This window comes from Notothenia rossii (genome assembly GCF_949606895.1).
Source record: "Notothenia rossii genome assembly, chromosome: 8".
Taxonomy (NCBI): Eukaryota; Metazoa; Chordata; class Actinopteri; order Perciformes; family Nototheniidae; genus Notothenia; species Notothenia rossii.
This window is the reverse complement of record NC_136906.1, coordinates 22,398,308-22,422,334: the sequence shown is the minus strand read 5'-3', so window position 1 is coordinate 22,422,334 and position 24,027 is coordinate 22,398,308. Positions and strand designations below refer to the sequence as shown.

Sequence of the window (24,027 nt, the reverse complement as noted above, 5' to 3'; positions counted from 1 at the left end):
GGTAATGTGAGCCTTGTGTTGTGTTTTAGTAGTATTGCCAATAGCAAATATTCAGAGCCAAAAAACAAGTAAATTATAGAACCACTTTAACCTGCATGCATTGCATACATCTAATCAATGAAATGTCAAAATATGCTTTTGTACTTTTATTGGTCTTAATTGCAATATGAACGATAGTCCTTGAACGCATCACGGTTAAATGCACTGCTCCTCTTCCGTCGCGTCAGTTCAAACATGGCGGCGCCCGATGGTGTGGTTGGTGTGGAGGGAGGCAGCAGTGAAACAGTACCTATCCTGTCAGATTTTACCACCGGGGATGAGAAGAGACCTCAGTTCGGAACACGTTTCCTCACAGACCCGCGGCAGGTCTTCCAGCACAACGCATGGTGAGTCATTCTTTACAGAAACCCTCAAGAAGACAGATGTTCGGTCGGCATCTCTGCCAGAGACAGAGCCGATATCCCTTGGCTGATACTGTATCATAACTTAAAAGTATTAGATTATGATATTTTTGCTGAATTGAGTGTATCTAAACTGAACATTCTTTCTGAATGTGTTTTGCGTTGATAGGGTCTTTAGCCAATATGATAACTTGTTATTAGTTGATAATATCATGTAAAAATATAGCATAAAAAGATTATGATATCCAGTATTATTTATGCATATTGACAGTCCCAATATATCAGGTACTGCATTCTGCAGTTTAATTTGAGGCTCCATAAATAACAAGGGCTTGATGTCTGTTTCCATATGTCAACTGATGGGTCTCAAGTTGTTTAAAAACGTAATATTTTCAGTCAGTTTATGTAATTAACATCAATGAATTAGCTTGTAGGCCTACATGTTTGCATATGGTAATGTCTGGATGTGATATTACAATATTGCCCTATTTTCCAGTCCAATCTATTTATCACATTAAAACCTTTAATAAGAAGTATCTCAGGATTGTCAAGATTGTTCTGTGCTGTTATTCACTACATCACTTTGGCCACACTTTATAATATTGGGTTGTTGGTTACAGGGACAATGTGGAGTGGACGGAGGAACAAGAGGCATCTGCTAAGAGGAAAGTCTTAGAAAACAATCAGCCACTACCTCTAGAGAAACAAGGTAGCATTGTTGCTGTCAGACATATTGCCTTACACACATGTTGTATGGGTAAGGGAGGCTGTGGCTCAGTGGGGTAGTGCGCTGATCTTCGACTCAGAGGATAACAAGTACGAATCCCACTGCAGTCAGCATGTTGTTGTGTCCCTGGGCAAGACACTTCACCCTAAATTGCAAAGTTGCTTTGGATAAAAGCGTCTAACAAGTGGCATGTAATTTAATGTTGTATATGCATGTGATCAATGAGTCAAAATACACAGCAATGTATCTTGTCGTTTTATTTATAGTGTGCAAAAATAATTTCGTGTAATTCATTTTTGGCAATTGACTTTGATAATTGGCTGTAAAGCTTTTACATTGCAATGACATAACTTTGTTAATACATTACCTTTTTTTCAGAGGAATACGACAACCGAGCAAATGAGTTTTGGAATGACTTTTACACAATCCATGAAAATCGTTTCTTCAAGGACCGTCACTGGCTGTTCACAGAGTTCCCAGAGTTGGCCCCTCAGAGTAGCCTTAACCATGAGTCCCGTCTCGAGGTCTCTGGCACAGATTACAGTCAGCAGGGTTGCCTGGATCAAGAACAGAGAAGTGAAGTTGCAGCTTTTGCTCATACTGATGGTGACATCCCTGGCTCCTCTGCCAAATATCGCATTATGGAGGTGAGAGATTTGTTTGAAAGCATGTCAGCTAAACTTGAACCGTACACATTTAATGTCACCACAAAATCACAGTTAACATTTTGGTGAATTTGATAAACAGTCGCCAAATATTAATCAAAACAAGAATGAACTACGGTACTTATTTGACATGGCAGATAAAGCATTTGTAGAAGAAAAGTGAAGGTTCTCACTTGATATAGGATTTCATCGGTTTTAAGACTAAAACGCAAAGATCATTTTAACATCACAGGATTTTTCATAACACTTCTAAAGAATGGAAAGACAAACATATTTTCCTCTCATTTGTCTTGTATTTTTCATAGTTCTTGGAATGGATGAAATGGATTACTGCCTTTTTTTTTTAATATTTGTCTACTTAAATATCACAAATATTTTTACAAACACATTTAGCTGAAATTGATTTGTGCAACCTTGGTGGAAAAATGCATTTTCTAGTTGTTTTATTAATATTCTTTTCAGAATTCCCTCTCTTTAAACAAACAATGATACTACACTGAACAAAAATATAAACGCAACACTTTTGTTTTTGCTCCCATTTTTCATGAGATGAACTGAGGTTACCTACTGTAACCCCAGTTTCTATGAGTAAATGGCTTCGCCCTCTAAGGCGATCGCTATTGGGTAATCCCCCCCGCGCAGCACTGAAACACTTGTAGTCCACGACCACCCGCAAGGTGGGCCCCACCCTCGGGCCTCCTTCCGGTATAAATAGGAAGGAGGCCCGGCAATCTGCTCCCATACAAAATAACTTTTCTTCAGCTATTCGTAGAGCCAGTGGGGTCCAGCGCTTAGAGGGCTGCGTCATTTACTCATAGAAGCTGGGGTTACAGTAGGTAACCTCAGTTCTATTTCGTATATGGCTTCGCCCTCTAAGGCTATCGCTATTGGGTTAAGGGCGAAGCATGATGTAGTCTGCGCCCCACTGGGTCCGCCCGGCACTAGAAGCACAGACATACCTGCTCAATAACACCCCATGCCTGTTGTGCCATGCGTAATGGCGCATCACCGTCCCTGGAACATAGCAAAACATGCCTATCTTCCCTGACGGGATGAAGGCTGGGAACAATACATACCCAGCCGCTGTGAGAAAGTGGAGACGAAGGTCCCACCTTGCCCAGCGATCATAGAAGGGGAACAGCAGCTCTCTGCGTGTTGGACAGGAGAGCGCCCGGCTGGAGCCCTGACGTCACTCACTCTGACAAGACACTCCGTACCAAAAATGTGTCAAAGGAAAAAAAGGAAACATCCCTCTCATAAGAGGGAAAAAGGGCCGCTCTCCGCGTGCCGAGAGGCAGGAGAGAGGCGCACAGCTGGATCCCTGACGTCACTCACTCTGACAAGACACTCCGTACAGGGTGTGTCAGAGAGGAATGGGAGACATCCCTTAAATACAATTGAATAAATGAACAGGGGGAAGACCAAGATGCAGCAGTGCAAATGTCTTCCACTGACATTCCTCCTTGCAAAGCCGTGGAGGAGGACATTCCTCCGGTGGAGTGCGCATTGATGTTCTCCGGGGGATCCACCCCATGAGGAGACATATGCCTGTGACACAGCCTCACACAGCCAGTGTGACAGCCGTTGTGCAGACAGAGGCTGCCCGATCGAGGGCTCTCTATAGTGCACAAACAGGCGCTGAGAATGGTGCAAGGCAGCCGTGCGCGCCACTAGCAGGACAGCGCGCGCACAGGACAGAGGAGATGAGACGTGGCTTCTTCCTCCGACCTGTGAGGAGGGGGAAAGAAGCCATCCAAGGTGATCACTCATGACTCTTAACTCTAACGCCCTAACCTTTGGCATAAAAGCCGGGTTAGGGCGTAAAACAGCTGAACTGCCATCTCCTTGGATCCGGAGGCATGACGGAGCCACAGAGAGAGCAGACAAATCACTCACCCTTTTCGCTGATAGAGCCAAAGGTAATACTACTTTGGCTGACAACAGTTTAAGGGGAACCTGGTCTAAAGGTTCAAATGGGGCTTTGCTTTAGTGCGCGTAACACCAAAGCCAAATCCCACTGAGGCGCCAGTGCGCGTGACACAGGTCTGAGTCTCCGTACTCCTCGCATAACACGGCTGCTGCGCTCTGCGAGCCCCTCTGTTCAATTCGCCGGGAATATACATTGCTCTGATGAGAGCAACGTGTGTGCGCGCCCAGAACAGCAGCCGCCTGGCTGCGTTCAGAAGCTACGCAGATCGTACTCCTCCCTGGCGATTGAGGTAGGCTGCTTCCATAGCCGTGGCCTGTTGTCTGTGCGAATCAACACATTGATTGTACAGCAACGGGGCGACTCCCCCGTTTTTTTCCGAGATTTAGAAAAATAGCGGAGTAAAAACCACGTAAGACACTGTTCCTGGGATGACAGGAGTGTTTCTTGTATCCCATGGAACTGCTGGGGGGGAGAGGCTTCTCTGTGATGTGCCGTAATGGTCGTTATGGTGACGAGCCACGCCATCACCGCCGCTGCCCGTGAGGGAGTTTCCACACGCTGCATTTCACTCCGTCTCTCATCATGAGGCACGTACACGCCCAGGGGATGAGAGGTGTGTGCATGCTGTCCACACGAGGCGTTATAACGGTGCTCGTGGGTTATTATGACCGTGTGTAGGAGGCATATCTGGGACAGAGGAATACCGCGAGCTCTGCAGTTTATAAACCAATAGGTTAAAAACAGCAGGCTTTTGCAACGAATGAACCACCTCTGGAGTCCCCCTGTTGGAAGAGACCCAAGGGGATCATCACGTGACCAGCTGACGCCAACGCAGAGCAGCTGCGTTACGGAGAGGGCTGTGTGGGTTGTGACACGCCGGAGGAGAGCTGTCAGTTCCTCCCCTCGCTGCCGCGAGAGCCGCGCTCTCATGCTGGCTGAGTTTAATTCCACTCCCAGATAACGATTGTCTGAGAGGGAAGAGGACAGCTCTTCTTCCAATTTATTATGAAACCCAGGCTTTGACAGATGCGATACAAGATGTACCGTCTGTAAAGCGACTTCCTCCCTGGGGCGAGCCAGCAAATAGCAGGTCGTCCAGAGAAAACCACACTCTCATCCCTCCTCTGTGTAGTGGCTCCAGCCTTCTCTAGACAAAAATGCGAGGAGCTAGGAAATATCCGAACGGCAGACGATTGTCTGGTCTGATATTCCCTGAAATGAGAAAACGCAGGAATTTCCTGTGTTTCGGGATGATGGGTACGTGGAAGTATGTATCCTTCAGGTGGAAGTGAACCAGTCGTCCTGGTGAACACATTCCAGCACCTGTTTGATCGTCAGCATGTGGAATACTGACAGATCGAGGATGTCTCATTCGCCCAGTCTTTTTCGGGATTAGAAAAATAACGGGAGTGAAAACCCCTGATTTTCCTCCCTTTGAGGAACCCTGGAAATATCCTCTTTCAACAGGAGTTCCAGCAGCTCGGATTGGAGCGCAAGACATAGCTTCTGGGATAACAGGAGTGTTTCCTGTATCCCATTGAACTGTGGGGGGGGGAGAGGCGAACTGCAGGACGTATCCTCTGCTGATCAGCCTGCTCATCCATCTGTCCATCAGACACACGCGCTGCCACTCTGAGAAAAACTCTGAGAGCGGGCGGACGTGCTCGAGATGTGTTTTTGGTCGTCATGGTGACGAGCCACGCCACGCCACGCCACGCCAGAGCCCCTGCCGCCGCTGCCCGTGAGGCAACCCAAGGTGTGCTTGGACCGAAAGGGCTGCGCGGGGGCCTCCAAACGCTGCGTCTCACTCCGACTCTCATCATGAGGCGCGTACACGCTCAGGGGATGGATGGAGGTGTGTGCAGTGCTGCCCACATGAGGCGTTAACGGCGCTCATTGGTTTATTAAGGCCGTGTGTACGAGGCGTATCTCGGACAGAGGAATGCCGCGAGCTCTGTAGTTTATTAACCAACAGGTTAAAACCAGGCTTCTCCAGCGAGCCCCGCTGTCTACTAATCAACAGATTAGTGGCAGCCGGCTTATTAGCGCGCTCTGAAATGTATTAACCGACAGGTTAAAACCAGGCTTTAGCAACGAGCCCTGCTGGCTATTAACCGACAGGTTATAGGCAGCTGGTTTACACAGGGCGTGAGGCAACCCAAGGTGGGCTTGGACCGAAAGGGCTGCGCGGGGGCCTCCACACGCTGCGTCTCACTCCGACTCTCATCATGAAGCGCGTACACGCTCAGGGGATGGATGGAGGTGTGTGCAGTGCTGCCCACGTGAGGCGTTATATAACGGCGCTCATGGGTTTATTATTACCGTGTGTAGGAGGCGTATCTCGGACAGAGGAATGCCGCGAGCTCTGCAGGTTATTAAACCGAGGTTAAAACCAGCAGGCTTCTGCAGCAAGCCCTAGGCGCCGTGGCGCTGCGGGCGCCGCCGCTGGGGGCACTCAGCCTGGAATACTGCTCATTCTCCCGTTCTGGCTTCTCTGTGATGTGCTGTGCTGGTCGTCATGGTGACGAGCCACGCCACTGCCCTCGCCGCCGCTGCCTGTGAGGCGAAAGGGCTGCGAGGAAGCCTCCACACGCTGCGTTTCACTCCGGCTGTCATCATGAGGCGTGTACACGCTCAGGGGATGAGTGGAGGTGTGTGCAGTGCTGTCCACATGAGGCCTTATAACGGCGCTCATGGGTTATTATGACCGTGTGTAGGAGGCGTATCTCGGACAGAGGAATGCCGCGAGCTCTGCAGGTTATTAACCAATAGGTTAAAACCAGCAGGCTTCTGCAGGGAGCCCTGCTGTCTACTTAATCAACAGATTAGTGGCAGCCGGCTTAATTACCGGCTCTGTTCCTCGGAGGCTCTCGTGGAGCAGACCCGGAGCGGGGGAGACTCACTCCCCTTTGATTCGCCGCTGGGAGACCCTGTCTCGGGGGTGGCAGGGGAGCGGATACGTGGAACGGAGCCCCTGCAACCGCCGAAGGGCGAGTCTGACGCGGAGGCGGTTGCTGTGGGCGTCTCTCCGCTTGCGGCCTCCTGTAGCCGGCGTGGAGGCCGCGGCTGCTGCGGGCGTTGGTGCCGCTGTTGGCGCTCAGCAGGCTGGAGCCAGCTGACATGCTGGCGAATGCCGTCCGCATGTTCCGCGGCCGTCTTCATGGACTCCACCATGGCGTGGAACTGGGGTCCTAACAGCCCGTACGGGCTGATTGGAGCGTCCAGTAGCACTTTTCTGGCCGTCTCCGTAATAGACGCCTGCTGCAGGTGGCGCTGGATCTGTGTCACCCACGCGGAAATCCTCGCCTGGGAGACAGCGACGGACGCGCACAGAGTGAGCGCCGTGCTGGCCACCTTGCTGATTTCCTCTGCCTCGGTGGTGGACCGCTCTACCAGTGTCAGCACCAAGTTGGAGAGCAGCGCGATGATATTCGCCGCCACCTGAAAGGCACACTGGTGCACCCGGTCGGCCTGGCGGGCGAAATACTCTCTGGGGGAGCTCAACATAGGGCGCCGTCCTGTGGCGACGGAGAAGGGGACCGCATGCTCGGCCGCCAAACCAGCCCCCTGCTCCGACTCTGTCTCCCCCGTCCGGGGGAGAGGAGGGAGGGGAGAACCGCACGGTGAACCATGGAGGGAGACGGGGTAGGAGTCGTCCGACTCCTGTCCGGCACTCAGCTCCAGGGGCATGCTGCCGTCCACGTGCTGGACGGGCCAATCGTCCTCGTCGGCCGCAGCAGCTAGAGCGTCCGCTCTTCGCTTCCTGTCGGCTGATGAGAGACGGGCACAATGTGAGCAAGCGACCTGCTGGCTGAGAGCCGCGTCCGCGTGCTCTGGCCCCAGGCAGGATTCGCACATTGCGTGCCGGTCATAGCTCATGATATATCCTGAGCGACATGAGGAACAATTTCGGACGCAGTTGTTGCTCATGATGTTTAACGTTTCTGTGCTTCAGTAACTGCCGAGGTTTGCTGAAGGAAAGAGGGAGCAGATTGCCGGGCCTCCTTCCTATTTATACCGGAAAGAGGCCCGAGGGCGGGGCCCACCTTGCGGGTGGGCGTGGACTACAAGTGTTTCAGTGCTGCGCGGGTGCGCAGGGGGATTACCCAATAGCGATAGCCTTAGAGGGCGAAGCCATATACGAAATAGAACTCAAAGATCTAAAACATTTTCTATATACACAAAATTACCATTTCTCTCAACTATTGTTCACAAATCTGAAAAAATCTATGATAGTGAGCCCTTTCCTTTGCCGAGATAATCCATCCCACCTCACAGGTGTGGCATATCAAGATGCTGATTAGACAGCATGATTATTGCACAGGTGTGCCTTAGGCTGGCCACAATAAAAGGCCACTCTGAAATGTGCAGTTTTACTTTATTGGGGGGGTCTGGGGGGGGTCCGAAAACCAGTCAGTATCTAGTGTGAGGGTTAGGGTTAGGGTTAGGGTTAGGGTAATGTTGTGAATCTAGTGGCCTGTGTTCATCGTCCATAACATACGCCTGTCCATAGCATAACCCCACCACCACCATGGGCCACTCGATTCACAACATTACCCTAACCCTAATCCTAACCCTCACACCAGATACTGACTGGTTTTCAGACCCCCCCAGACCCCCCCAATAAAGCAAAAATGCACATTTCAGAGTGGCCTTTTATTGTGGCCAGCCTAAGGCACACCTGTGCAATAATCATGATGTCTAGACAGCATCTTGATATGCCACACCTGTGAGGTGGGATGGATTATTTCGGCCAAGGAGAAGTGCTCACTATCACAGATTTTTTCAGATTTGTGAACAATATTTGAGAGAAATGGTTATTTTGTGTATATAGAAAATGTTTTAGATCTTTGGGTTCATCTCATGAAAAATGGGAGCAAAAACAAAAGTGTTGCGTTTATATTTTTGTTCAGTGTACATGTGTTGGTGGTAAAATTGAAGGTAAATTGAAGTAAACAAAATAAATGCTATATGTATCTATTTGTATTGGACAGGTTGGCTGCGGTGTAGGCAATACTGTTTTTCCAATACTGAAGACCAACAAGTAAGTCAAGGCATTGCAATGTTGTTTCAAGCCATTTTTGACAAGTGCTGTCTTCCGCTCTTGTTCTTTGATGTGCATTGAAAGGCATAACTGCAGCTTTGCTCTTTGCAGTGACCCGGGACTCTTTGTGTACTGCTGTGATTTCTCCAGCACAGCTGTGGAGCTAGTCAAGGTGAGATGGGATTAATGAAAGGATTGTGGGTTGATAGTTGTGTTCATCTCTGGGGTGATTCAATAACTGATGAATTAACATTGCTTTCCTTGTTTTCAGTCTAATCCAGAGTACGACCCTGAGCGCTGCTTTGCCTTTGTTCATGACCTGAGTGACGTGGAAGCCAATTACCCCGTCCCCGATGGAACCCTTGATGTTATAGTGCTAATCTTTGTGTTTTCAGCGTTGCATCCTGACAAGTATGAACTTCTTTCTCTATTGTTGTTCTTCTCTTTGGTAGTTACACCATTGACTATATCACTGGTTGTGTTAAAGTTTCACCCTGTCTCAGGATGCAGGCATCCATCAGTAGGTTAGCGCGGCTGCTGAAACCTGGAGGAGTGATACTGCTCAGAGACTACGGACGCTACGATATGGCACAGCTTCGCTTCAAGAAAGGTTAGTCAGTCTAATGTCCAGCGAGGCTACAGTTTAAAAAACTGTACAGTACTTTGACATGCAGAAAGGTTTTTTCTTATTTATTTCTTATTACTAGTGTATGCCCTTAAAAATGCGTTGCACTGATTTAGCATTTTTAGAATTGACTCGCATAAGATCATACCAAAGTAATCTTTTGTATTTCGCCATATTGAATGACTGTCACAGTTTGCTGCCCCTAAAAATGTTGAACAATATAATATTATACAAAATGTTGATAGTAATAGTGAGTCACCTGTACAAATGCATTACTTCCAATTGGACACTGCAAAAAAAAACGGCACTGCATTAATACATGCATTTTCATTAAACGTCTGCAATCTGTTGAAGACTAATGTTGTTTCTCTTCTATTTTAGGACGGTGTCTGTCAGAAAACTTTTATGTCAGAGGTGATGGAACAAGAGTGTATTTCTTTACTAAAGGTAAAAAGAGCCATATTAACTAATATTTATCAGTATTATTTTGCAGAACTGTTCTTTGATTATGTATATAAAATCATGTATTTCTATTGCAGATGAGCTCCATGAGATGTTCACTCAGGCAGGACTTGATAAAGTGCAGAACCTTGTGGACAGAAGGCTCCAGGTGAATAGAGGCAAACAGATCACCATGTACAGGGTATGGATCCAGTGCAAGTACCGCAAGGCTGCTGCTGAGCCACTCGACACGCAGGGCTGAGACAGAGGAGAGACCCTGTCTGGCTTGACCTGCACCTGAACCACAGCTGAAATTAAGGGCTCAAATCAAGGCGGTGCTTGCCTCTTGTTGAGGATGTTTGGAATTGAGAAGCTCTTTTGTGATGTGATAAAGTGGAGGCTACTTGATAGTTACATGCTGTAAAGACCCATTACACTATTTCAGCTGTCATAATGGTGATGGACTTGTTTTATAGAAAGTGTTCCTGATGGTGCTGCAATTCAACCTTCAATAGAGTCGATTTCTCATTTGTGCTGATGAGTTCAGTAATCTGAGAAAGTCTGGTTACACCTGTTGAACAGATGCTTTTAATGAGCTGATGTTTTTGGAATACATGGCATGATTTTTAGAATGACTTTATGACATTTTTCTACATCCAAAATAAATGAAAATCTAAACTTCCTATCTGTTATTCTTTTTTAATGGTGGTTTCAAAAGTGTTTTGATTAACAAATTAATAATTTGCTTGGTTTGTACAATATTCCATTATTCTGTTGAATTGGAGGGGGGGCCATCATAATTTTGCATTGTACTGGTATTATATAAATCCAACGTGTGGGTGTGAACATCATGGGAATGGCAACTTTCTGGTAAGTAATCATTTTGGGGGTCGACTGTTTGGGCGCTGTTAAATTGTATTGTGTACAGAGGGATTTGCCATTAGTCCAGGCAAGAGATTTGGGCTGGCGTGGACTGAACGAAGGTGAAAATACTTCAAAAATCTCACGAGAAAATATGAGATTTTACTGATTATTGTTTACATTGTAAAAACATGAGATCCGAACCGAATTGATCCGGATTCAGCTGAAACGTCTGCAACATCACAACTTCCGAAACAGATGGTTTCTTCCCTGCGGCGAGAAAGGCGACTGAAGCCGAACTTTGTTTTGATCGAGCTGAAAGCCAGGACCCGAAATTGATCTCACCACCGGGGGAGAAAAAGATAGGGGTAACTAGGGCTTGTTTAAAGACATAATTTATACTTGGTGGAAAAACATAGAATCTCGAGGGTCGCCATTGTGTTGGAACGAGATATACCCAACATAGACACGGTATGGACCTCGGTGGGAGGGATGTGATGGGGATCCCCGCTTAAGGAGCACAGCTAGGCGGGTTTGGGATACCCGGAGTTGTCGAGGCCTCCGTGGGAATCCACCGTCTTCTAGATTGAGCAACACCCCGCACTCCGGTGTCTTGGTCGTTTACAGTCAGCACGCGAGGGACGCTGCTGTGGATGCGGCCTAGCCTGGGAGGGTCTGCCTAGCACTGGGGACACAACGGGGACGATTGCAGGGTTAACAACAGGCCCTCCGGAGGACCGTGAAAATATTGAATTGCAGTAAGTATCTCTCGGCTTGTCGAACAACATATTGACTAAGGGTGGGTCTCTTTTTTACACTGAGTCCAGGCGTCGTGCCACCAGCACCTGACAGCACAGAACCGAAAGGATGCTTCTTTTTGACAGACGAGTGAACGCTAGCCAGTAGGCTACCTGACGCTAGCTATCTAACGTGTGCTTATAAAACAGTGTAGTCGTTGCGGACAGAAGTTGTGGTGTTTTATTTCCCAAGTCATCATCTAACAGACGACTGTTACTGTACCAACGTTCATTACCATTTGTTTTTTTTGGGTACGTTAGTCAATAAAATCATATCTGCTTTTACTAGCTAACGTTAACCGTAAGCTCTAATATTGTAATGCTAGCTAAATTATGGCCAACATTGGTATGCTTATTAGCACATTTATCCAATGTTAGCCTGCTACCTAGCTGATAACCGATGATGTTTCAAATCGTTATGTTAGCTGAGCCAGCAAACCTTTTACTATATCAAAGTTACACAAGAACAAGTACTAGTATGTGCTCTAAAGGTGCTCTACGATTTTTGTAGGTTTCATTCTGTATTTAATGTTATAGATAACAGTCAGACATGTCAGCCTATGTTGGGCGTGTAACTTAAACGTTAACCTTTGCACAGGCTAACAAAATGGACATTTATTGTCTATTGTGGCCTTTTCCATTCCTGTGAGTTCACTTGGCAATCCCCCCAATTAGGGACCTTTTACAACTCCAGCGCAATGTAACTTGTGCCTATAGTGCCAGGGTGTTATCACATGATGCTATATTATTGCAGCCAATGATGACTACACATCTGGTCAAAGATTCATATTTAGTAACCCACTAGCTGTTTTATATGTGTGCTTTTTTTAGTGATGTAAGTGGTCAACTTGCATGGCTGGTTCTTGCCCAACACATATGACAGTTGAAAACATTATTGTCAGGCTTATTGATGACTCAGAACAGGAATTTTCCACATCCATATAGCTAAAAACAGCTGTGACTCATCACAACTAATGCCTTTTGAAACAGTGATCAGTCACTCCTAGTTGAATATACCAGGACCCACAATGCCTTCCTTAATCTGTTTTCTTGTCTGCAGCCATGATGGAAGAACTGCATAGCCTGGACCCCCGACGGCAGGAACTGTTGGAGGCTCGCTTCACCGGCGTTGCTAAGGTTTGTATCACAGCAGATGCCGCTGAGATGGAGCATGAGAACCCTCTTTTGTCAAAGTGCTTCAAACCACTGATTTTTCTTGATTACACATTTTTGTGAAATGTTCCCTTTCCTTGTCCCACTCCGCTTCAGTATCACTCTGCTGTTTTGCCTGGAAGAGCTTGGCCCCGCTCCTTTTCTTTGTCCGTCTCTGAAGAAGGTTGAGCTGTGTCTGTGTTTTTTGGCTTGTGTGATATGGCATCTCTCCCTGGCTCATGATTTCGAGGCTGTATATGCAAGTAGTGATGCCTGCCAAAAAGGCCATAGACAGGACAAGGGTGGTAGGGGGAGGAGGAATAAAGACAGGGCAGGAATGCAGAAATAGTTCTTGACAAGGTGTGAGGGGAGGCAGCTTTCAGCCTTCCACCCTCTTGCTTGCTACATGGATGGGGCCGTCTTTGTGGAAGGTGATCTTGGAACAGTACGGGAGCGAGAGTCAGCGCCAGGAGTGGGCCCTGTGCCAGCCATAGGCAGAACTGAGCCCAGAGCATGGCATGGCTGCTGCCGCAGAGAAAATGGCGACTCTTGCTAAGGCATCATGCCACCGCCAGCCTGGATGACAAGAGATGCAATGTGTGTAGGGGGGAAGTGAGAGAAGTGTGTCAACAAATGGCTATGAATTGGTTGGTGGTCTAAAAGCCCTTTTTAATGTCACAGAGCACCATAGAGTGTTTTTTTTCTTGACCTTGAAAAGCCCTGTAAAAGCTCTGCTGCTCCCTGTGTTATCACGGAGTTGGTTTTAAGGAAAGGGATAGTGTTATCTTTAGAGGACAAATAACTAGGATTTGCTGGCTTTTTCCGGAGGGAGGTGAAGAAAAACACTTATCCATGGTGAATAGGAGAAAAATGGATGACATTATCTAAAGGTGACAGACAGAGGGAGGAATACATCCCCAGCAGCATGCCTAATGTTCAGCCATTTTAGGAGGGTTCAGGGAGAGAGCTCTCGTGTGCTCTGAATGACTAAGTATCTCTCCCTGATTGGACAGTGCCTGCAGAATTTTGATGTGACTTCATTTGACTGACAGGCATCACCTAGGGAACCTCCATTATGGCTGCTGCAGGTCTAGATTCAGTGGGAAGTTACGGTGACAGTATATTGCCAAACCCCCGCGTCCTTCCTCTCAGCTTCTCACCCACTTTACTCACTTTTCCAACTCTCATACAAGTGCATTCATACTCAAATGTGCACACAGTTTGAACACAAACTTCTACAAATACATTTCTTTCATTTTTTTATGCATATTTGTATATTTGCTCTTTGTGATTTTTTTGTTTGAATAATTTTTTTTACTTCATTTTAACAGGGCTCGGGTCAGAACCAAAATGAGTCATCCAATCAGAGTCTATGCAGTGTAGGCTCGCTCAGTGACAAAGAGTTAGAGGTTAGTCTCTGTTACAAATGAACAGTAATTTATATGCCAACCATCTCTGTTTGTTGATCTAATATATATATTCTGTTGATTCACACACCTTTCCTTACAGACTCCTGAGAAAAAAGCTAATGACCAGAGAGTCAGAAAACGGAAAGCAGACCATTTTGACGGTAGCCAAGGTAAGATTGTTCCACTGCAATAATCTTTCATGAATCCCAAATATCAGCCTCTCTTTCTGAATTCCTGTGTTTCTCTTTTAGGCAAAGCAGGTACAAGAGGACATAAAATTAGTGATTATTTTGAGGTGAGTGGCTTTTGTTTTCTTTATTGTACGGCGTAGAACTCATGGCCTGAATAAGTCTTCAGCATTAACTTTTCATACACACTCTCTAAACCCTTATTTGTTTTTGCCATCTTGGTCCTTCCATTGAACTGCTTTCTTTCTCTGCTCTTCTGTCAGTTTGCAGGCGGTAGCGGTCCTGGTACCAGCCCTGCCAGGGGAATCCCACCCGTGGTCCGCTCTTCCCCACAACACTCCCTCTCAAACCCCCCTGTCACGGTGAGCATGTTTGCACCTTGATCTCTCTTATGCTTTTAAACAATATATATTGTACTCTCTTTCCTGCCATGCTCTCTCTTGCACTTGTTTTAGCATCAATAGGTCAGCTTTGTTTACAGATGGGAGGAAACTGATGTGCTCTATAAACACTGTTGCCAATAATTAGACAGATTCAAACACACTTGTGTACAAAGTTCATACAAAAGCTACAACCAAGGAAAGCAATAATAGAACGTATTGCAGAAAGGAATAATGCTGCTATATTGGAAAATGGACACACAAAAAAAGTTTAGATAAACCTGTGTTCCACACATTTGATTATTTATTTATGAACTGGAGGCCTTCAAGTAAACAAATCACTCTAAAGCTTTAAAAGGGTTTTGTGAGCCCTTAAGTGTTTTCATTTTGGTCTCATATATGCCTTGCCTGATTGTTCATTTGGTAACTCCCAGTCATTATTTGAATGCAAATGTCTTCCACCATATTGGCCTCATTATTTATCATGACTCCCAGCTGTGGGTCTCAATATATTCTTTAATGGATTAAAGTTCAAGCATCATAGCCTTTTTTTATGAAATGAATGTTTTCCCCTCACAGGTGCAGCAGGGAAGCCCCTCCTCCTTAGGCTCGGCCAACACGGAGCACTCGACGTGTTCACTGAAGCTTGCTCCTCTTCACATGCTCCACAAAGCCACACAGGTACTTGACATGCCATCAGGGCTGGCAATTATTTTAACTTATTTTTTTAATTCAAAATCTGTTGATGTACAAACCAATACATTTGTTACTGAAAATAAATGAGAAACTTGTAGAGTTTTTTTGGACTTGTACTACATTTGTTTTATGAAACCGTTAACATGAACACTGTTTTTGTGCTCACTGTATCCTGTAGTCTGACCTTACTATAGAGAAACTAACAGCTATGGAGAACAACAAGAACTCTGACCTGGAGAAGAAGGAGGGCCGGATAGACGATTTGCTGCGGGTACTAATCACATTTCATTTCATCCCTGCTACTCTGCGTGCCATTTCTTTATTGTTTTAAGAATATCACATTCTCTCTCTTTATGTTTTACTTAAGGCATGTTAGAGTGGACACATTCCTTCTGTCTTGACATGTTTAAGCAAGTTAACATTTTCTTAATTCTTTTTACCTGACCTTTTTCCTGCACGTTTGTATGTTCTGCTCCAGGCAAACTGTGATCTGAGGAGACAGATTGACGAACAGCAGAGGATGCTAGAACGATACAAGGAACGCTTGAATAAGTGTGTGACCATGTCCAAGAAGCTGCTGATTGAAAAGGTATGATGATCTCACTGTGCCTTATTTCCAGCTATTAGTTTCCAAAGTGAGAGGGTTATTGTGTGTTTTTGACAAGATCTTGTTTAGAAGCACTCCTTTAAACCATGTGGAATCCACAGAATCAGATTGACTTCTGTTTGTCTCTCCTCCAGTCCAAACAGGAGAAGATGGCGTGCCGGGATAAAAGCATGCAGGACCGGCTTCGACTGGGTCACTTCACCACAGTAAGACATGGAGCGTCTTTCACTGAGCAGTGGACGGATGGATACGCCTTTCAAAACCTTATCAAGTGAGTACTTTCATGTTTTAACTTTGACGATCTTTCGTTCCCTTTTCTTACCCATTATCATTTTAACTAGTTAGCAGCTAATGAAAGAGGCAACGTCACACTAACACACCCCTGTAGTTGTGATATTAATTTAAGTTGAATGGCCTAGCTGGCTTGGTTTTGTCTCATGCAAGTGATGTAGAAAATGTTTTTTGCAAAGAATGCACTTTTGCAACTCAAAAAGTTAATATTCACATATATTAGCAGCACTTGTATACATGTAAAGTGTTACATAAATGTAAGACAACACATATAACATGTATAATTAGCATTATATGTGTCAATGCAGAGTGCCCTTGGGTTTGCCAATGATTTACCTCGATCTCATTCCCATAGAAGAGGTAAAGGCAGTTTCTCAACAAATGTATCATCTGTTTTCCAGACAACAAGAACGAATAAACTCCCAGCGAGAGGACATTGAACGACAGAGGAAGCTGCTGAACAAACGCAAGCCACCCTCCATGGTCCAGACTCCGCCTCCAAGCCTGGAGCAAAACAAACGCAAAAGCAAAACTAATGGAACAGAGAGTGAAGCGTACGATATATTCTTTTTGGTTTTTAACTTCTTTTTTTGTACTACAAGCTGTTTTTCCCTTGCAGGCATTTCCAAAGTTGCGTTGACGTTTGTTCCGTGTCTTTTTATAGGTTATCACAGGCAGAGTATCACGAGCAAGAGGAAATCTTTAAGCTAAGACTGGGCCATCTTAAGAAGGTAATGTCTATTTTATGTTTGACATGTTTAAGGTGATTTTTTTTTTTTTTTGTCTGGGTAGTTTTTTGATATCATTTGATTGTCATTTGCAGGAGGAGGCAGAAATCCAGGCGGAGCTGGAGAGGTTGGAGCGAGTGCGGAACCTGCATATCCGAGAGCTGAAAAGGATCCACAACGAGGATAATTCTCAGTACGACTCCTTCCTATATGGCCGTTTCCTAATTTATCTGTGTTGATGATACACAATTGAATAACTTTAATTTGTTCTCACCCTGTTCAGATTCAAAGATCACCCTACGCTAAATGACCGATACCTGCTGCTATATTTACTCGGCCGCGGAGGTTTTAGTGAAGTTTACAAGGTGAGAGAAACTTGATCTGAACGACTCCTAATAATAGTTTATGCTCGCACACAGACATTCCAGTTTATATTTTTAAATAAATATAGTGAAGACCTTTGCTAAAACATCCAGTTTACAGAGAAAAGGCACTATAGTACTGTTGATCAACAAACATGCACAATTGAAATACCGTAATTTTCGGACTATAAGGCGCACCTGAATATAAGCCGCAGCAGCTAAATTGAATGATGTGTACATATATAAGCCGCACTGGACTATAAGCCGCAGGTGTTTTAATGTTTAATTACCATATGTAAGGGTTCGTGCACAGAGGGGATTGTCGGGAAAGAGATGGCTGTTTGAGGAAGCTCCCATTTATTAACATTTCAACAAACCAGTTACATATTTGCATAACGTATTCAAGTGTTAGCATTTAGTGCAATAGTAGCTACAGAACAGGTACTGTGCTGTGTAAACTGTACTGTATCAGTTAGCGTTTCAGACACACAAACTTTTCAACTTTCAAACTTAAACGGTGCGCTCCCAGCGCACGTACCGGCAGTGATCTACAGCAGTGGTTTTCAACCAGTGGTACGGGGACAAACTGTCTCGCTCTCGTAATGTCTGTCTGTCTTGCTCTCGTTCTGTCTCTCGTACCACTCTCGGTTCCACTTTTACTTTTGCACGCTACCTGTCTCACTCTTTTTTGGCCACCAGCTTTTCCTGCTGGAGCCCGCCGCTTAAAGATGGGGGGCGCGGACCGGCCATAGAGCCCATAGAGTTAAAGGTGGTGGACTGTAACCTGTAAAATCCATAGATTTAGGAGGTCCCCTGGCCGTTAGCTGTAAAAATCCATAGATTAGCCGCACCGTTATATAAGCCGCAGGGTCGAAAAATGGGAAAAAAGGCGCGGCTTATAGTCCGAACATTACGGTACTTTGATATATATTTTCTGCTGCTTAAAAGAGACACATTTTGTGAGTTGATTCAAGTCTGTGGTCATTTATGAGGTCAGGGATTGGGGAGTCACACTGATAAAAACGAACATGCTGGTATCATTAAATTAGATGGAGTGGCTGTGCATAATTCCAAAAAAATTTGGGTGTTTCATTACATACAGCAAGTTAAAACCATCAACATTTCAAAATAAATGATTGTACCAGAATGTGCAAGTTGTTCCAAGAATCTGCTGTTTTAGCTTTTAAAATGATGAATGGACACAGCCATTTAGTCTGAAGCAAGAGCCTCACTGCGGTTCAAACGAAGATATGCCAAATGCAGTTCCTTACTAATATGAGACGTTCATTTTTCAGGCCTTTGACTTAACAGAGCAAAGGTATGTTGCTGTCAAAATCCACCAGTTAAACAAGAACTGGAGGGATGAGAAGAAAGAAAATTATCACAAGTAAGTCCTGTGTAATTTTTCAAGCAATACTATATTTACGACAATTCTGAATTATGTTGGGTTCAAAATTCACTTTGTGTGATATCCGCTTTTAAAAATAAATGTTTTTCATGTTTTTTGTTTTAGACACGCGTGCAGAGAATATAGAATCCATAAAGAGCTTGATCACCCACGAATAGTAAAACTCTACGACTACTTTTCGCTCGACACTGACTCGTAAGTAATTTCCTTTTTAAACACATGTATAAATATATACTAATAAAGATTGAGTACTTTATGGTTTTCAATATGTTGTTTTGATTTTATGTGCCAAAGGCTTATACAAAACCTTTCCCTTCCTTTGGAGCAGGTTCTGCACAGTGTTGGAATACTGCGAAGGCAATGACTTGGACTTCTACCTGAAGCAGCACAAGCTCATGTCGGAGAAAGAGGGCCGCTCTATCATCATGCAGATCGTCAACGCCCTGAAGTACCTCAACGAGATCAGACCGCCCATTATCCACTACGACCTTAAACCTGGTGGGTCTTCACACTGCTCCTCAACTCTGAAACATTGCATAATCTTGTTTCAGTTGACTTGGCACAGTTTTGCTTAGAATGAAACCATTAGTTAAATGTTAACCTCAACAGCTAGAGCAGGGATAATAGGGAGATTTGAGTCATTTTTGACTTAAAATGTGAATATAAAGACACTTTATTTCATGCCATTGAATCCTTCTCTTAACCTCCTCAGGTAATATCCTTCTGGTGAACGGCACTGCATGCGGGGAGATCAAGATCACAGACTTTGGCCTGTCAAAGATCATGGATGATGACAGCTACAACTCGGTGGACGGCATGGAGTTGACATCGCAGGGAGCGGGGACATACTGGTAAGAGTTACTCCGGAATATGCCGCAGGGATGCCACCATCTGTGCTTAAAGTGCACCTATCATGCTATTTTTAGGCAATAGCATAGGTCTCAGATATATACAAATATATAAAAAACATGTCTATGAACTGTTTTGCTCAAAATGCCAAACAGATCACCCATTCTAGCCATGCCTCATATCCCTCTATTTCACTTCCTGTTTCAAAAGTGCTGATTTTGGGAATAAAGCTTAAAGAAAATTGATTCTTTTTTTAAAAAGGAGCGGGTGGAGCTCATGCGGGACCTGGCAGCTACTGTCTAAACTAAATACTGCCGTGATGAAACGCCATATCATGGATTACCAAGGATTATTTCTGAAACAGTATGGCGCTTAAAGGCCCTTTTAAATTAATTGGGCTGTTTACTTGTACTACTGAGCGTAGGGATGCCAGAAACTGACCATGATCAAAATCGGACAGCCCTGGCGAATATGAATCGATTATTATTATATTATTATTCGTGGATGGGGCTACAGAGCTACTAGAAAGACAGTCGAACCCAGTGCATTCCTCCGTCTGAATGTGGTGCTTTTGCTAGATGTTTAAACAAATTGCTCGTGTTGCCGCCCTTAAATGCTAAACTCTTATTGCACTTTTGGTAACGAGCATTGTCCACATTGAGACGGGTAAAGTTTAACCACACCTTGGATCGCGTTCTCTCCGCCATCTCCTCCGTGTGTGTGTGTGTGTGTGTTGCTGCCTGTAGCAGCAGCGTGTGTGTAAACTGCCCCGCCCCCTCGCAAGCAGGCGGGAGAGAGAGAGATCTCTCATCCGGATTGGAAAGATCGAAAATACTAAAAATAATCATAGATGCATATTGCAGTCTTTTTGCATATTAGAAACGGAGTTGACGACACTAAAACTGCAATATAATGTTTGTGTACGCAATTATACATATGGCATATTTTTTACATGTCTCCAGTACCGATAAAAAGACCGATAACGTCGGAGCTTAACGGTACCAAGGTCTTTAATAATTCAGCCCCGGGGCCCGTTTAATACCGGGGCTCGGTACCCATCGCTAACTGAGCGTTTGTCCTTAAGGGTCAAATTTATGTTTGGTAGTCAGGGCTGAAATATTTATTTTATGCTAGGAAATTGCTGCAAAAAGTTATCTTTTTAAAAAAAAAAATTTTTATATAAGGATAAAAGAAAAGAATCTGAAGTGCACAGTATGAGTGTTTTAAGAAGAAATCAGACGCATTATGTTGAATGATCTAACTTCTTATAAGGGGTTTAACACCTTCTTTATTGAAGGATTTGGACCCTAGCTAAACTCTGCCACACTTATATAGGCCATATCTGATATATCTGTTAGCACACGTTGAGGAGTTACCTTTCAATCACTGTGGATGTTGCTGCAGCAGTGGGTTTTACATTAGGCCCACAGAGCAGTTTATGGTTACTCGGTCTGACAGCACACAGGATTGACTAGTTTTGCCTGAAGCAGCACTCCAGGCTAAATCATTTCATGTCTCCCACATGAGGGATCTCACTGCGGAAGTGGGAATAGAAGAGAGTTAATTTCATTTCAAAATAAAGATTATTACAAGTCTTTATGTCCTGACTTCCAAATGCATCTTGAAACTAGACGCGATGCTTTTATCTGTGGAAAATGCTTCATTGACATGTCTTCCCCTTGCCCTTCTTTAGGTACCTGCCCCCAGAGTGCTTCGTAGTTGGGAAGGAACCACCAAAAATCTCTAACAAGGTGGATGTCTGGTCTGTGGGAGTCATTTTCTACCAGTGTTTGTATGGCCGCAAGGTAAGAGACACACACTGAAGAAAGTACAGTTCAAGAGTGTAAACTATGAAGTTGGTCAATAAAATGCAATGGGGTTCATTTCCCTTGGTTACATTCATTTTATTTTAATCGTATGTAAATGTCTTATTTTTCTTAAGCCCTTTGGCCACAACCAGTCCCAGCAGGACATCCTACAGGAGAATACCATATTGAAGGCAACAGATGTGCAGTTTCCCCCTAAACCAGTTGTCACACCTGAAGCTAAGGTACTACACTCTCTCGCCTCACTATCTAATGTTTACCTCGCATCTATGTATCTTCAAATCCCAAAACATCCTCCTACCCTCTTTCTCTCTTTATATTATTTATTCGTATCTGGATCTTTACATTTTAAGAATTTACCAAAATATCACAAAGTCTGATACATGTACTTTCTTCCTCCAGGCCTTTATAAGGCGATGTCTAATCTACCGTAAGGAGGACCGCATCGATGTGCACCAGCTGTCCAGCGACCCCTTCCTCATGCCCCACATCCGCAAGTCAGTGGCCTCCTCGGGCACCTCGGGCATGGCCGTGGCCTCCACATCCAGCTCCTCCAACAGCAGCGCCTCAAACTGAGACCGCCCCCCTTAATTGACTGACTGAACCATTTAAAAGAGTGGGGTAGGGTAGGGGCGACGCCATATTGTGTCCCCCTTCCGGACAGCATCCCACCTTGCCATGACGAGAAAGAGAAACAGGTCAGACCAGGCGAGGGGTGGGTGAGAAGTTATGTTCAGGGTTGGGAAGGCAGACCTCCGTCACCCTTCACCCCTCTCACCCACCCATCAGCCTGCCTGTCCTCCTTTCATTAAAGGGTGGCATTGTTCTGGGGGTCAAAGCCCTGGACCACTTGCGCAGTAAGGGGTGAGGTTTGGCACTGTGTTGGTAAAAAATGGGGTTCAGTGTTTGGGAATTTTCTTTTCTGCTTTAAAAAATAAGAAAGTAAAAATAACTGCTTCAGCTTGTCCAGATGGAAAGGACTGGGAGCACTCACACATACACCCATGCATGAGCCATGCTGCTCCGCGGTAGTCTTACATCCCCCCGCTCAAACATTTGGTTTGTTCTCATCTCCATGAACTGAGAGAACCAGCCTGGCCTGTTTATTGTATTGAACCCTAAATATCTATGGCACTATGTCACCCAACCTGCTGTTCTGGGACCCCCTGCCCCGCTTCAATTCCAGACCCAGAAATGTTGTGACGAGGATGGACAGATTCCCCGTCCCCTCTCCCCTCTCCTCGTCAAACGCCTGTGACCAAAGCTTATAACTTCCAGCTGGTGGCAGTGTTCCACCTCCGTTTTTATAATGAATGGTTTTAGAGTTGTGTTACTTGATAGGAAGTGGAAGCTGTTCTAAAGTGACCCCTTTTACATTTTTTTTAAAGGACTTTTCAATTTAAGCAGTTTTATGGAGAAAACTGTTTTGTTTTTCAAGTTGCCTTTTAATTAGAACTGCTATTGTTTTTGACTGACCCCCTCATAAACACACATATTTATTTAGGTATGTTTGAATTTATCTTTGGCCAATGAAATGCAAGGGACTGGTTTATCTAATAATTCTGTTGGGGGAGATTGGGCCTTAGCAGAGAATTGCATAAACCATTAAATACTATTGGTTAAAATGGGTTTGTTGTTCTGGGCTTCTGTCTGACTTCCTTGACCCTCACCACTTTCTTTCAAGGAATACCTACTATTTACAACACAGCTAAATTCATATTAGCTTATTATGTCTGTACTCATATTTTGTTTTTGACTTTACAGAGTATAAACCAAATATATTTTTTTATTATATTACGACTTTGGCTTCAAATGATCTGTTTTGTGGAAACGCTCTGCTGAGGTGCACCACTCCTCGCCTGATGTCTCCTCCTGGGAGCCTTGGAGGACTTGGTACTAACTTTGCCCTCCCTGTTTAGGATGGATTGGGTCTCCTGCCCCCGGCACAACTGTCTAGTGGGGCAGATGGTGGTCTGAGGTGCAACACGGACCCTGCCTTGTTTTCCATGCTTTGTGGGTGTGACATTTCTCCTGTGTCATCACCATTCATATCTATACAATGTGTTTCAAATTAAATTGTTCCATAGAGCACAAAGTGCTTCATAGATCTAAAGCCTCTTAATTTTGCTCTTAAAAGTGCACTAGAGCAATGTATTTAACTTTATAATGTACATAATGTATAGTTTCCAAAGTCAATGAGTAAGGGTAATTATGTAAAATAATTTGTGATCTCTGTTCACACCAAAACAATTGGAATTTCTTCCATAATGAAGCAGCTCTAGTCATTTGTGACTACATGGATGAAACAATTCAAATTGACTGTAAACTTGGACTTTAATGCCACATTAATAACAAAATGCTCTAAAACGATTCAGAACATAAGGCAAATAACTAACAATGTTGAAAATATAGCAACTTAAATAATCAAAGGCTGTAGCAAAGGATGAGAGAAGGGATTTGAAAGATGTCACAGATTCTGCAAGCCTCTGGCCCTCAAGCAGGATGTTCCAGAGCTGAGGGGCCCAAAAAAACACTTGCCTTTAGACTTAACATAGGCCCGAACCGTGAAAGGCTTTAAGGTTGATCAGAAACATAATTCTAACCAGTAAAGAGAGGCTAAAACGGGGTGGATTTTGTAAC

At 44.7% G+C, this 24,027-nt stretch overlaps 1 protein-coding gene across 2 annotated transcripts; it reads left to right on the top strand.

The window, feature by feature from the left end:
• Positions 1-227: 227 nt before the first annotated feature.
• On the top strand, positions 228-23,187 carry tlk2 (tousled-like kinase 2). 2 transcript variants are annotated; one of them, XM_079645830.1, is made up of 28 exons: positions 228-386; positions 1,022-1,110; positions 1,507-1,775; positions 8,718-8,767; positions 8,879-8,939; positions 9,039-9,178; positions 9,271-9,377; positions 9,774-9,839; positions 12,552-12,628; positions 13,975-14,052; positions 14,153-14,222; positions 14,304-14,347; positions 14,504-14,602; positions 15,200-15,301; positions 15,495-15,587; positions 15,795-15,905; positions 16,058-16,194; positions 16,616-16,768; positions 16,879-16,945; positions 17,038-17,135; positions 17,226-17,307; positions 18,600-18,691; positions 18,818-18,907; positions 19,041-19,210; positions 19,425-19,563; positions 21,255-21,366; positions 21,504-21,611; positions 21,790-23,187. In XM_079645830.1, exons 1-28 carry the CDS (start codon positions 235-237, stop codon positions 21,961-21,963), a joined length of 3,030 nt encoding a protein of 1,009 aa, XP_079501956.1. In that variant the 5' UTR covers positions 228-234; the 3' UTR covers positions 21,964-23,187. The 2 variants fall into 2 exon arrangements, with proteins under 2 accessions (XP_079501956.1, XP_079501955.1); XM_079645829.1 differs by lacking the exons at positions 228-386; positions 1,022-1,110; positions 1,507-1,775; ... (3 more) ...; positions 9,271-9,377; positions 9,774-9,839 and adding an exon at positions 10,754-11,452.
• Positions 23,188-24,027: the final 840 nt, after the last annotated feature.

What these genes read in the sequence shown, in the direction of transcription:
- tlk2 (XM_079645830.1), top strand. Translation starts at nt 235, where the DNA reads ATGGCGGCGCCCGATGGTGTGGTTGGTGTGGAGGGAGGCAGCAGTGAA. An exon ending in GGATAGACGATTTGCTGCGG is followed by an intron (nt 15,588 to 15,794) that starts GTACTAATCACA and finishes GTTCTGCTCCAG; the next exon opens with GCAAACTGTGATCTGAGGAG. An exon ending in AGTGTTTGTATGGCCGCAAG is followed by an intron (nt 21,367 to 21,503) that starts GTAAGAGACACA and finishes ATTTTTCTTAAG; the next exon opens with CCCTTTGGCCACAACCAGTC.